Source organism: Chelon labrosus (assembly GCF_963514085.1).
Source record: "Chelon labrosus genome assembly, chromosome: 6".
NCBI classification, from domain to species: Eukaryota; Metazoa; Chordata; class Actinopteri; order Mugiliformes; family Mugilidae; genus Chelon; species Chelon labrosus.
Genome location: NC_140342.1, coordinates 4,774,246 through 4,789,573, shown reverse-complemented (window position 1 = coordinate 4,789,573; position 15,328 = coordinate 4,774,246). Strand labels below are relative to the sequence as shown.

Sequence of the window (15,328 nt, the reverse complement as noted above, 5' to 3'; positions counted from 1 at the left end):
TTATCTACTAACCATAAGCCTTGATACAATTTAATAATATATTATCTACTGTCTGAAACTTGTCTGAAACTTGTCTGAAATGGCGAAAATTAAATAATATTTTGCCCTCCTTGATGTAATGAATACTTGTGGACATAGTCTCAGATTACATTCCATCAGGCTGAATGCACAGTTCAATTTAGCATTTTACAAAAGTTTATAAAAAAAAAGAAAAGAAAAGAATGGACATTATAATTGGTTAAAATGATAAAACTAACCCCTGGTAATGACTGGTGGTGACATACATCAGGTCCTGTACAGAGTCACATGTCCACGAAAAAGCAAGGATTTCCCAGATATCTAATGTCATCATATATTGTAGTTTCAAAGTAAAATACAAATTTTCACAATTAAACAGTAAAAGCATGGATTTTACATTACTGCCTTTAGTAGAAATTGAAATAAAGTAGCCCAACTGTTGGCATATGGCAACATCATGCAATTCATGGTTAGTGACAGCCACCCATTTTAGTCTCAGGTAATTAATTGTTTATAGGATTATTATTGTTATTATTGTCATTCTCTTACAGGTAGCCTTGTGCAGCCATGTCATGGAAACGATCATATCTCACAAAAGCCGCTTACTCACTTTTATTTGGATTTGAAACGAGCAGCTTAGTCTGACTCGAGACACTTAGGTGTCATGAAGAAAGCTCATGAAGAAAGCTCATGAGAATGACCAATTTCAGATAACAACAAACGTGTTCTCTTGCACGTTCCCAATGATCTCTCGCTAATGTTGCGTCTCCTTTTATTCTGAAAACATTGGCGTATTATACCACATCCTGTTCCTCTCTTTCAGTTTTTGAAGACCAGATGTTGAGCAGTGTATTTGCCATGCAACCCCTGATATAATGTATAGCTGCACGTTGCTAAAAGTACCCTGTCAATTCCAGTAACACTGCATATCACATTGTAGGGGAAGCAGTCAAAATGGCACCCTGGATCTCTTCTGCAACGCAGATGAGGAGCTTTTAATTGTTAAGTAAACTCATAACAATGTGTATTGATAGTGATAATGGGATATTTGTACTGGAAGTTTATATCAGCGCATGCAAATATTTATATGTTTCTGCTCACTCTTCAGTATCATAGAAACGGATAAATCACTGCTAAAAGGCACCCCTGCTTTGACTGTGTGTATTTTTGTCCTTCTCTCGACTATAAAAAGTCAGAGAGCAAAGTAAACAGTCTGCTGTGATTATGATTATGATTTCCTGAGAGAATTTCCAACCATAACAACACGTATTATGGCAAGCACTCCTCTGATTAGAGAGACTGTCAAGTAGAAACAGAAAGAAAAAAGGAAATATTTTTCAGTTCATCAAGGGGCACGGAGTCCAACCGAGGACACGGCCAGGACAGAAATGGCCAGGATCGAAGAGTTTCTTTCAGCCCGGCCAAAACATCTAGCGTTTCTAAGTCAACAGCCAAGCGGCGTGCCTTAAATGATGGGTACTCCCCTGGCGATGACAAGGTCTGGCCCTCTGGAGGAGAAGTGTCAGGGACTGGAGAGACAGCCTTTTGGTAAGTTTATGGTTTGGGTTAAAACGTCACGCGATGTTGCATGAAAAAGGCAATAAAAATGTCCTCTGGAGGATGCCAAGCGGTCTCGTCAGTGAGATCCGATACGTTTCTAAATACAGCAGATCTGAATATCTGCTGCCACAAGAAAGATAAAGCCACATCTGTTCATTCATTTGTTTCCAGATACTGCTTACTTGGCCGATAGGAGTTTACATTGAGTCAGAGCCTGAGCACCGCTCTTGTTATCTATATTTTGACTAGCTAATGAAAATCTAGTTTATTTTGCTCTCATTGTTTGTGACAGGGAAACTGGGGAATTTTCTTCATAAAAAGTTGAGCTGATCTAGGAAGATGAAACTGTGTGTGTGGTGTGTGTGTGTGTGGTTTGTGTTCTGGTACAAGTACAGTATGAAGTCTGTGTGTAGGTTTGTGTCCGCTCTGCTGTTTAATGCCAGCAGTGGCAAAGATCTGTGTTGTTTGGACGAGACAGAGCCGTACATATGTTCTCTCACAAGTGACCAAAAACACCCCACAAACAAACAAGACTAGGTAGAGAACAAGGTCTTTTAGGAAATTACAAGGATTATTTCCAAGAAAGGCCCCCTAACAAATTTGTAATAATTAGAAGTGAATTGGAGTAAGTGAGTTGATCCACTATTTAAAAAGACTTCTATTAATTTGCAGCAAAATACCACTAAATTAACTTAAAGATGGATGAACCCTCCTTGGCATCACCCATAAATGTCCTGAAGAGTGTTTTTAAAACCCAGTGTGGTGACTAGGATGCTTAAGCTAACAGCTAGCAACTTACGAGGGCATCCACTTGTCACGCTAAGCAGCCACACTCTTAATTATGCATAACCGTAAGCCTTGATATTATTTAATAAAGTGGGCTGTGGTGGAGCTGAATTTACACCGATCGGGCATAACATTATGACCAGTTCTTAACGATACAGGCATAAATGTAACTGTGTGATGTAGTAGTGTAGATGAAATGGAATCTGGAGTTCTAAATAAGTGACAAGGGGAATCCATCAACAAGAATATATAGACTTGTTCTCTACTGTTGATGATGTGTATGTATATCAGTTTTGTTTTGACAGTTATACACCGATCAGCCACAACATAAAAACCACTAATAGGAGAAGTAAACATTGACCATCTTGTGACAATTCAATGTTCTGCTGGGAAACTTTTGGACCTGGCATTCATGTGGATGTTACTTAGACATGTACCACCCACTTAGACCAGACCAGACCAGGCACCCCCACCCCATAGCAATGACACTCCTTGATGGCAGCACCCATCCCCAGCAGGATGCAGCCTGACACAGACACACACACAAAAACGGTTTAGGAACAACTCAAAAAAAACATGAAGAACAGCACAAGGTGTTGACCTGGCCTCCAAATTCACTAGATCCCAAACAAATCAAGTATCTGTGGGATGATCCACAGAGGCCCCTCCCCTCAACCCATTGGACCCAAAGGCCCCCACTAACAACGTTCTGTTGCCAGACATCACAGGACACCCTCAGAAGGCCCATGTCCATTCTCTGATGAGTCACAACTGTTTTGGAAGCACAAGGTAGTCCTACACAATATCAGGAAGGTGGTCATAATAATGGAGGACTATCCAGTTCCATTCAGAGGCAGACGTTTTTTTGGTACCAGGCTGTGAACATGTTTTTATTTTACATATTAACATGGAGGTCTATGGGGACTGACTCAGTCAGTCTCAAGTGGTCAGTCAAGAAACTGCACTTTTTGGTATTTAATATTGTGACTTGGGAGGATGCAGCTTGCCAATACCAGCAAACTTCCATGAAAACAAATGAAAAATTTCCAAGACATTACCTAGAAAATACCGTAAGTAAAATTAAAGTATTGGCCAAAATTAAGTCAGTGGTAATCTTCCTCTGGGGGCAAACAATGATTTCAGAAAATGTGTTATCAAGTTAAATAGTTTTTAGATATTTCCATTTGAAATGTTACTTTTGAGCTTTAGTATAAAGAAATACTCGCTTTATACTAAAGACAACATATAAAGTGAGTATTTATATTCTCACATTTATTTAGAAACTAGCCTTACTGTAATATGGAATTAGAATCCCAGTTTAAACTCGTTTCTTGTAGAATTAGGGCTTTGCTTTTAATTAACAACTGAATGTTAGGGGTGCTTGTCGAGAATCACGTACATGACACAGGCTATTGAGGGAACGTGCAAATGTTCATTCATAATGCAGACTATGCCCCGTTGAGAAATTCATGGCATCTTGCCACAGCTATGCCCACAGACTAGAAACTACACACTGGCTCCATCCTAGCCTGCCATCTTTTGTAACTTGACTGTTGTGACTTCAGTGTTCTGCCTCACAGCACCAACAACATTGTATCTTTTGTCCCTTTTTCCAAATCTGAGTAGAGGAGCACTCTGTTCTACCGTACATTTACCGTAACATCAAGGACATCAGACAGGCAAAGAAAGCACAAGTTTACCTCTTTGATCTCCCAGCGAGAGCAATAACATTAAACTCTGCCCAGATTAACCCCACCAAAATTCACATGGAGGAAAAAAAAAAAGAACAAAAATATCAGGGTAGTGCTTTATCCTCTGATTTAAAAAGATATAAACATAAATGCTTTTGATCACTGTGAGTTAACCATGGACCAACTATTACAGCACCGTTGCTTTTCGCTCTTTATGTCGGATTTCACAGGTTCTGATTCTGAACATAACAGCAGACGTCTCAGAGAGCTACATCTGACTTTGAAATTAATAATTCTAGATGCCAGTTTACAGCTGCTATCCAATGACCGGTGTCAAGTCCTCTGATTATTTGACTTTTTTGAATACAGGATTCATGGTTTGCCTGGTCAAATATGCACTGCGCCCTAAAAACGGTGTCAAATAGCCAAAGTGCTGAAAGAAACGTCTGACCTGTTGTCAATGTTAACCAGAGGCGGTACATGGCGAATTATACTGAGGAGTTAAGGAGTTTGTAGACAGATGGTTTTCAAAGAATCCACAAGTGCGGACATAAATGGGAATATTGCAAGTTCATGGAATTTCCGTGAACCCGCATTACGTGAATCAATTTCTATTCAGATTCAGTGAGATTGAAAGAAGAATGTTTCATAATAATAATGATGTATTAGGCTCTTCACTGCTACTTCCGAAGGCATTAAAGCAGAAATATAATCTTTGTCTGAATGTCCATAACAAGTCTAGCCTACGTGTGATTTGTATTCCCCCCACTTTTAGTCAGTTTCGGTTCAGCTCAATGACGATGATCAAGATGATCTCGGGTGAAGACCAAGCCAACGACAATAGTAGCTGCTTGAATGATCATTATTATGGTTCTCTAAAAAACGATATAAGCATTTTATCCTGGCTGAGGTGCAACCATTAATTTGCCGCCTTTGTTTTTCCCAAACGTCAAATAACTTCAGGGAAACAAACTGCTCGACGCCGCGGGGAAGTTGTCAGACACACAGCGGTGGAGCTGTGAAGCCATTAACCTTTCTGCTCGCCTACTCACTTGGTAACAATAGAAGGTATGCAACATTCGCCGTGGAGTCTTTCTTCACACCAAACCAGATACATCGGAAAGCCTAATGTTCATTTGATGACTTGGCTAAACAAAACAAGTTTATACTTCCTTCCCTTATGCTAGGCCTCACCTTGAATGCACTTCTTTGCTGCTTTTCCAGCTCTGAGGTGGCTTTATTAACATTAATCACCCCTCCCTTTGACTAAATTGGGGGGCTGTTAATCTAAGTGTATTTTAATGGAACACTTCAGAAGCAACTCCCTCAATTACATCAACTCTTTCCAACATGGTCCCTATTAAAAACAACCTTTCATTTAGGGCGGGGGAGCCCACAGACACAGAGAGGGAAACACAGGGAATTAAAGAAGCCTAGGCTAATCAGTTTCACCTGCCAAAGTGAAAGCACGTACCACAGACTGCTGTTTATAAGTATATTTTATATCGGACACATGGCTCTGTTTATAAAGCATTAAGCTGCAATTTTACATCGTACTTATCCGTAGTTTGGGGGGAAACATGGGGCCCTCCCTGGTTGCGAGTTTCTAAACCTGGCCCCGGTGATGTCACAGAGGCTAAGCTCCGTCGTCCTCCTAGTCCGTCTGAATGAATTTCCCCCGTTACTCTAATTCACACAAACAACAGCCAGCAATCAAAGAGAGCACTTTAGGGGCTGCGAGGGGAACATCTGCCCACCTTTGAGAATCAAAACAAGACCGGGACACTGCTGAGCTATAATGAGCTGATATCATGGAGACCTGGCCACTGTAGGATGTGTTTGTAATGATGCTGGAACAAATTACAGCTTTAAAAATGCTAAATGTTAAAAGGCAATTCTTTAGATAGATTGGATTATCTTTGTTTTGCTTTTGTTTTGGGCTTCATTTTATAGAAAGTAACTTTTTTTTTTTTCAGCTGTAGAAAACAATATGACAAATGATTTTTAGTATAAAATGTGTTTAGACTGAGTTTTCAGGAAATACACACTGGCCATTGTACAAAAGTCAAGACAAAAAGCTGGTGCTTTTCCAGAGAGCTAATATGTGTTAAGAAGGGTTGAACACAGAAAACAATAGCGACTGGTGCTTTGTCACACGATGCAGCTTGCATGGCATTTTTACCAAACCGCCTACATTGATTTCAGCTTAGCAATGCAGCGCCTTTAGTTTCCAGTAAGACGGGGCCAGCGAAGTTAGCATGCTGTGGACAATGCAACATCACTGTAGCTCAGCTACAGTAAACAACAACATCCAAGTAACAGGGACAAACCGCAGCACAGATGTGTCTCCGTTTGCGTGCAAATAAAGCACAGGATTGGAGTTCTTCGTCTGGATGACCCTCAGTTATTGCTGGATCTCACAGCATTGTGTCATGAAAAGTAGTGCTAACGGACAAGGATGGGGATATTCTGTATTTGTGTGACAGCCAAAGGGCCATTTCTTCTTGTTGAGGACATAGAGCTTTGAAAATCCTTTAAAAGAATAAAAACAAACAGGCATGGACACCAATCCTAGTGCCAATTTGCACATGTAACAGAGTCACAAAGGGACAGCTAAGACGGAGGGAGGTCCAAGGCCACTATGGACAGTTCTGGTACCGAAGTATATCTGTTTAGGAGTTTTTGTCAGCAGAACAGAGTATTTCCAGGTGCAGCAATGCATTTGTGGCATCTACTCAATATAAATTACAGTGCCCATGTTCAGGGCAATGATCTAATATCATATTATATCATTTGTGGAGCTCCATGGCACAAGTATTAAAGATTCATCAGGATTTAGGTACACACCATAGACAGTATGTAAATATGGACCGATGTCCGATGGGCCTGCTTTACAGAGCGGTTCATCATGAGGTCACATCCTGTTTCTATAGTTTTTAGTGCTTGTGTGTGTCAGTTTAATGTTTTAGTGTTTTAGTTCCTCCCAAGTCTCATCCACTAACATGGAGGGGGTGGAGCTTATGACCTATACTGCAGCCAGACACCAGGGGGAGCTCTACTTGCTTTGTCTTCACTTTTTAGGAGCTGATCTATCGTCCATCTTTATTAACAGTCTGTGGTTACTAGTGCATCCTAGTCAAACCATTTCATTGTTGATGTTGTTGTTATTGATAGATGTTTGTAAATTGGTCAGCACACGTAACAGTAAGCAACAGTTGACCTCTAGAAGTAGCTGGATGTTCCTGAGGTCCATAAATCACCATTAGAATAGGAAGAGTTTCACAAGAGCAGTAGGGGGTAAACCAATCACTAATGGAGCGTGTCTATAATTTTAACACGATCCAACTCTACCGTCTGTTTAGTTTTTATCAGCTAAATCAGTGTCAGGGTTTTGCAGCATTGCTGAAATTGTTGGGGACTACTTCCCTTTCGAAAAGACCGTCTACTAGAGTTGCACTTTAATGTGGAGTTCACACAACATTGTGATCCAACGCAGGCTGTTGTCTAGCTTCCACAGTACTTCAATCTTGCAGCCAGGCTGCACTGTTATTGTTCAGAGACGTCAGTGTCAATTGCACAAGTTCACCATGACAGATTGCACTTTGTTGGTGGGAGGGCAACTCGTGAATGGAGCACGCACAACACACACGCACATATCTGCAGTTTCAGAGCCTGATTACAGTGAACGCAGTCTACACATTATTAAGATGGCTCAGTCTTTTGGTATTCTGTAGAAGGCTGACTCAGGACAGACCTACAGGGCTTTGTATATTGTTGGGTTCCTCTGATAAATTGGGAATTGAGTTAAAGTTGATGATCAATTTGCTGGAAGGAATGCATATTTCAGAAGTGAGGTTACACTTCAAACATGTGGGCATTTCTGAAGTTTCAAACTGGGTTCAAGTTGTTTCTGACATTCCCTTATCAACAGCGGTATAAATATGTTGAAACATGTTTTGTGTGTTTTACCTTGATTTAAATAATCGGAGAAACCGACATTTTCTTTTTAAGCGAAGAGAAACGAGAGGAGAGGAGTTTAATGTTTAGATTTACCTGGGTCCTAGCTCGTCCTCACACCTCCAGGTGAATTCTCCAAAGCTCTCGTAGCGCTGGTTGTAGTGGTAAAGCACACGGTGCAGTGTGGGAGCGCCCAGGTCCATCAGAGTGTTGTAGGCCGTCTGCTGCTCCTTCCCACTGGTGTAGCCGTTGAACAGGTTATAGATTTTATCCGCGATTTCTGAAAGGACGCAAATAATCACACTGCTGTTAGGCAGTGCTATCGTACTTGAAAATGGTGCATGAAAAACCTAATCTAGTAAGGGGTCTGTGATCAGTGCAAAACGTATGTGTATGTTTTTCTAATGTGCTGACTGGTGGCACTTGATATCAGTTTGTGTTCAAGTCAAGAAAATGGAAGAAGATTTAATGTTGGTGACTCAGCTGTCTGACTTACTGCTGTTTTGGACATGCCATTAACATTTGGGTGGAGAGCCTACGCCAAATCACCATATGAAGAAACCAGAATATCTGTAAATAAACAGTGTGAAGCTGCTCACATACACCAAACTGTTAGAAGTGGCTCCATCTGTGGAGCCTTTGCTCGCTTTTCCTTGTTTTATTTTGCTCACACCCTCTTTTTCTCACTATTTCCTCTTTCCTCACTCCCAAACTTTGCACAGTAAGACGAAACGTCTTGGATGAGCATCTCGTATCCTGGGACGGGTGTTATCTTAAAAAAAAAAAATAATAATTAATGGGAAAGACTGGAAAATTTGGAATTGGAATGGAAACACTGTCTTTGAAACATATTTTTAGATTATTGAGAATAGACTGAGGCTAAAGTTCACATTTAAATTACACTATGCACACTATAGGACATCATTATGAAAAAGTGAGGTTGAGAAAGTAATGAGTCCAACTCAACAGTAATATGTCAGGATTTAGTCAGTGACTTTCCAGGCATTGTGTTGGTGGGGAATCCCATCAGGACACGTTGGCAGTTGAAGGTCATTGAAAACTTTCTTCACATGCATGATAAATATCTTTCCCCAGGTATATGGGCAGCAAAAGATACAGTACATAGAATTTTCATTAGTGGAGCTGTGATGTTCTTGTTTTCCTTTCTGCTCCACTTTTAGATTAATAAGACAGATGTCATTTTACACGCATATCTTGGTCTCGGAACCATTTTAAAATGAATAAATCATCACCAGCAAAGTGGTTGGAGACTTTTCTTCAACTGGGAAATCAGTTTTTAAATGGACCGTCTGCAGCTCAAAGCAGAGCCAGTACACTGGAAGTATTGCATTTCACACCATTCATGCATTTTCAGACATTTGAAATTTAACAGCATAAGCCCAGTAGTATCACACTTCACTGGATAGTACATTTTCATAATAGCTGGTTCGAGCTGGCGGCAGGAGCCGCAATAACATCTTTGCTACGGAGCCAGTCGTTGGTGCAGAGGTTGACAAATGATTCCGACTCTTTATTTTCTGACACAGAGTAGCACGTTTTTATCGTCAATAACCTCATGGGATCGGAGCACACAGTGTCCATAAACAGTCTTACTCCAGAGAGGAAAACTATCTGCCTGCAACTTTATGACTTGCTCTATGAACTCATCTAACATCTGGTTCGTGAGTTCTTGAAACATAACTGATCACAGAAAGAACAAATCTCTGTCCTGGAAATTAGCTGTACTAAAATTATTTTTTTATTTATTTTTTTTAATTTCAGACCATATCATCATGTTCAAACTTTATTTCATATAACAAGCCACGATGCACATAAATGAGGCGTAGTGTAAATGTTTAGCTTTCCTGATCTCTGTGATCAGAACTGCCTTACGTGCCTGTGTCTTTCCTCACCTTGTGCTTTGACGTCATCCACAGTTGGACATGGGGTTTTGATCGTGACCTCACTTGGACTCGAACGTCGTCCTGTGTTGTCTACTGCCCAAAGCCGGAACCTGTACCCACACACACAAACACATAGCCGCACATAAATGCAAAGAATAGTCTGCACTGTTCTGTTTTTATTGCAGACCCAGTAACGTGAGTTTCCTGCGTGATTATTCTACTGGACCAACATCATATCAGCATCAGCAAACATCTGACAGCTGATGCATTCCCTGCAGCTGTTGATTCAATTCAAGGGCTCCCCGCGCTGAAGACGGGGGCCTGCATTATCAGTACGGAACTTTATGTTGTGCCAGACTGACAATTTGCACTTCTCTGTAGAGTTAATCATCTCTGATTTCACTGAATGAATATCTCCACCTAGTGGCCAAAATGCAGCTTGCAGCCACCTGCAGCAGCCCTGCAAGCATTAACAAGCACAGATAACTGAGGAAAAGAAATTTAGCCTGTATATTTATAGACAGATTTATCCAGATTGACAACAGTTTAAACATATTTGAAGACCACAGACCTCAGTGGAAACAGAGACATTTCAGTTTCCGACGTTTCCTAAAGGCTGAAGGCCTAGAAGTTTGCTTCAGATACAGCTGCACGCTAAGTTTTCTGAATCACACGTTCATAACAGCATACTTCTCCGCACCCAATCTATTCCCCTATAAGGCACCAATCTCAAGCTTTGTATGAGATCAGTCTGTATAGGAAATATAAAGAGCGTGCAGCGCCCTGAAGGGAGAGAGAGACGAGGCCTCAGCTCGGAGAGATGAATGAGCTGTCAGGCGGGATAGAGAGAGCAGGGGTCTTAGTGATGGTGGGATTAAAAGGGCATGTGTAGCCACTCACTCAGCCCACATACATCAAATCTGTTTGAAGGGGGTTCCGTTCGTGGGCCTCTCGCTCTTTTTTTCTCTCCCTGTTTTTTTTCTTTTCCTGTTCTTTCCTCTTTATCTTTTGCATCACTCTTTCTTTTTTTTTCTTTCTGTCTTTCTCCCAAACATTGCCCCTTATTGTCTACCCCTCTTCCTTCTTTTCTTTTCTCTCCAACTTGTTCTTCCTCACCGCAATGTGTGTGTGTGTGTGTGTGCGGCCGTCTGCGAGATAAATCTGAGCGTGCCCGCTGGAGCATCCGAGTGTGCGGTGTGTGTATGTGTGTGTTTCAGTGTGTTTGCTAAGGGACAGAACTACACCGTGGTTGCAACAAGACATCGTTAAACTTCTTTACTCTGCAGACATACACACACACACACACACACACACACAGATATATATATATATATATATATATCACCTAGAATTTTATCTTCTACCTATGTGGGACCAAGAACATATTAGCATATTCTTTTTTTTCTCCTTTTTTTTCAAGAGCAACCTTAACCTAACCTCCAAGGTTTAAGCTGATACAGTTGAGCTACGTAAAGTGCATCGAACTTTATACATAAACGTCAGCAGGCAATACTGATTTATCACTACAGAGCTAGTTAGTATGATAAAAGAAGCAAAAATTTGTTTATTTGCTATTTTAGCAGGAGATTAAGAAGACAAGACGATTGACTTAGACCCAGAGCTGCAGTTTTTATGACAGCTAGCCTCTATAAATGTGACGTGAGTGATGGTTATTCAGAACCATCGAGGAAGTTGTCCTTGAAAACTGTTTGGAAAAGGAAAGGCTCTTTTAAAATAAGAGGATAAATGCAACAAGCTATAGTCTCAGGAGCTGTGAAAGCTAGCATCAGACAGTCAGAGTGGCTAACTATGTAGCTGGCACGTTGGTGGGCCATTCTTGCCGTATTTCTTTGGGACAAAGGCACACTGTGAGACAGTATGGACCTCAACGGGCCCATAGCTGCCTGTAGGTAGACATAGGATGCTGGTGGGTCCAACCACTGTGAATCAGCCACAAGCACACAAGCAGCAGGGCTAAAGGGGTTCATGTGTGATCTTGTGATTTTTGCGAAGGCTCCAGCTGCCTTTCATGATAATCCGTTAACACTGAGTTTTAAATGTTTTACCAAAAATTGTTTTTTTTTTTTGTTTGTTTCCCAGGACATTTCTGGAGCTGTCTCCCCAAAATCACAATTAGTCTAATCTTTTCCAGCTGTCTGTAGCTTCTCCACAATGCACTGTGGGACAACAGTGTACGTTGGCTGTACACTCAAATCTAGTCCCAGCTTTCTCTCTGTCTTAGTGCACAGTGTGGAGTTGGGACAGCTCAGTCATCAGGCACCAGTTTTTAAATAGGCGTGCAGGTGAGCGGGTGAGTCTTTAATTTGCAGTTTGTGGAAATTCGTTTACTTGGCAAGTAGAGAGGGTACTTACATGTATGTGGTGTCGGGCTCCAGGCAGCGAATGATCATGCTGATGGAGGAGGACAGGAGGTTGGGTATGTCCCCTAACATCACACACGGAGACCTGGCCCCGGACAAGATGTCATCCACAAAGCTCAAGAGGGTTTCTGCAGATATGAAAAAAGACAGTGGGACATTTCTTGTGAGAGGGTATAATTAACCCAAAGACTCTAAAGTAATGCACACATTTTGAGAAAATGCCACTAAAGAATATTTTACGAATCAACCAGTGTTGTAATAGATGTTGTTCTCTAAAAATAAAGCTGTTAGATAATTTCCACCCATTTTCTTAATATTTTACTAGTTTTCTTTATGTAACAACAGGTCCTCCAACCTGAAGAAGCATAGGGCTTGCTTGTAGCTATTCTCTGACTACAACAGTACCACTACAGCCCTAGGAAATACAGCACAGGTGTTCACTTCTCTTTGGTTAAGTTAAGGAACAATACAGCTTGGGTAGGTTTGGAGAAACATCATGAACTGGGTTAAAACAGAAGACATTCGCTGTTACAGTGGGAACCAAACAGCAGTCTCCCATGTTAAAATTATATGCTGTGTTGGCCCATCCATCCGCCCCAATCTTCTTCCTTCTCAGATTTTGTGTCTCTGCGACTAACTCACATCACATCCTACCACACTTCTACTTCTAGAGGTCACAACGAAACATGGGCATGAGTCATGAGTTACGACTGGATCAAAGGAAGGCATCAGTTGATGTTATTCATCATCACTCGTTACTAGCTGCTTGCACAAATGAGCTCTGGGACTCTTTTTCATGGAAGGACGGTCTCACTTCGCTGTCATCAAAATTCAAATTCAAATCAGATCATAAACTGTGCACAGTTTAGCGAATTCAGATGTTCACTTTTACACTCCTACGAGGTAAAACGAGGGCAGCCCTGCTACACCTCGCCATGGTTAGATTAAATATACACAGCACAGGAACACGCCTGTTATGTTTATTTTAAAAAAGGACAGACAATGCATCTTGACATTAGCTCACTGCTGCATAGTAAACAGACATCTTCACAAAACATAAAGCAGACGAGCATCACTTTGCTGCACCACAACACGCACTTTAGGTACAATAAGTGTTCGTATGGGCAAGTACTGAAAGGAGACTTCCAGAGTGGTAGTCCGGTTGAAGAAAATTCAATTGACTTTTATTTCTTTTTAAGGGCAAAGAGTCTGTTGCAGTGCCAACCAATCGCAGCATATTCTTTTCTTGAACGAAGAGCAAACATGTGCACCACTGGGATTTTATTAACTGAATGAAATGATAAGAGACAGGCATGTCTGACAGCCGTGATCAGGATATGGATCACACCTGCTTAGAGGGGGGGAAAAAAAGAACAGGGTGTCCTGTACTACACTGATTCATTTCTAGACATGCAGTCCATTCAACGTTCCCGCAGCAGATGGATATTCAAGGGCAGTCTGACATGGGGTGCTGGGGGAGAAGTGTGTTATTCATTCGCAGCTCATCCACTTTCACCCAGCAAATTCAAAACATAAACCTTTTACATGGAGGTTTTCCACGTCAGTCTTCCCCAGCTTTTTGCATAACCCTTACCTGGCCCGTCTAGATGTCCAACTTATAAAAGTAACACATTTAATCCCTCACTTTAAGTGTCAGAAACTAAAGTAATATAAAAAATGTACTATATCATTTGGTATTTATTTGGACAATCAAACATTTGAGCATATTCTCAAGCAAATGACAATAAGACTGACATTTTGTTGACTAATAATAACAGATGACTCATAACGACAAAAATTTGTCCTCCTCTATATTCATCACATATTCAAATGAATTAAATTAAAATCAAGGAATAGCAAAAACAGTGCCAGGGTTTAAAACTGCTGCTGCAGAGCTTTGCAGATGCACATCTACCTGTTGTGGGCCTCTGTTGTCACTTGGTGGCATTGTTTAACGATGTGTCCAACTGCCAATAAACTGTTTTTGTGTGTGTACCTGTGTCAGGCTGCATCCTGCTGGGGATGGCTGCTGCCATCAAGGAGTGTCATTGCTATGGGGTGGGGGTGTCTGGTCTGGTCTAGGTGGGTGCTACATGTCTAAGCAACATCCACATGAATGCCAGGTCCAAAAGTTTCCCAGCAGAACATTGTGTTGTCACAAGATGGTCAATGTTATCTACTTCTCCTGTCAGTGGTCGTAATGTTATGCCTGATCGGTGTATACGCTATTATTGTCCAAGTTTGAGCTATTGTTTGTCCTCTTGTTTTGCCCTTGTAGTGGAAAAGACCAGCACAGAGTGTGGTTGTGGAGCGAAACACCGAGTTTTAATAAGTAGCCATGGCCTGTGCTACTCTCTTGTTCAGATTCTTTTTTTTTCTTCACCCCTCTTTCTTGTGATGCTTCCATCAATAAGCATCTGGACTTTGTATCGTGTCATCACTCATCACTTTTTTGGAATTCCCACAAAGCCTCTATTGAGTAGGTGGAGAACTACACAACCAGACGCCAGTGTAGAACCATAAATTGGCCTTTGGAGAGTGACAGGTGCAGTGTTCTAGTGTTCTCTTGGCTGTTGTGGTGTGTGGTGTTGTCATGCCAATATTTAAAAAGCTCTCAAAGGTCTTCAGATAAAAAAAAAAAAAAGGTTGTAAATGTGTGACTACTTATTTATTTTTATTTATTTTTTTAAATCTCAAAATTATTTGTAATAAATCATTCATCTGTATTAAAAGCAATCATCTACAATTTACGCCGAAGATCCAACTGGCCCGGGTCTGGCCACCCCAGCAGAATGAAGCCAAGATAATTCTCCAAGTACCATAACGTTCCATCACAAGATCCAGAGAAAATATTATCATTAAATGTACAGTAATGTAATTGTCAGCGGGTTACGTCTTAATTAACATGTTCAATGCAAGACTTTATACTCGTGCTTCAGCTGAACTGAATCAGGGATGTATTCACCTGAGCCTCTCAAATGAGAGAGAAACAACCCTGTGACCTCCTCCACCATCACCTCCTCTTCAAGGC

The 15,328-nt window shown here is 41.1% G+C and overlaps 1 protein-coding gene across 1 annotated transcript in view; it reads right to left on the bottom strand.

The window, feature by feature from the left end:
* astn1 (astrotactin 1) overlaps positions 1-15,328 on the bottom strand; it is a gene marked incomplete at its 5' end in the record, with an annotated part of 409,253 nt that overhangs the window by 6,199 nt on the left and 387,726 nt on the right. The window contains 3 exons of the mRNA XM_084545838.1: positions 8,109-8,292; positions 9,926-10,026; positions 12,290-12,425. Of these exons, the coding sequence (XP_084401964.1) occupies positions 8,109-8,292; positions 9,926-10,026; positions 12,290-12,425 (421 nt within the window). The remainder of the gene's footprint in view (positions 1-8,108; positions 8,293-9,925; positions 10,027-12,289; positions 12,426-15,328) is intronic.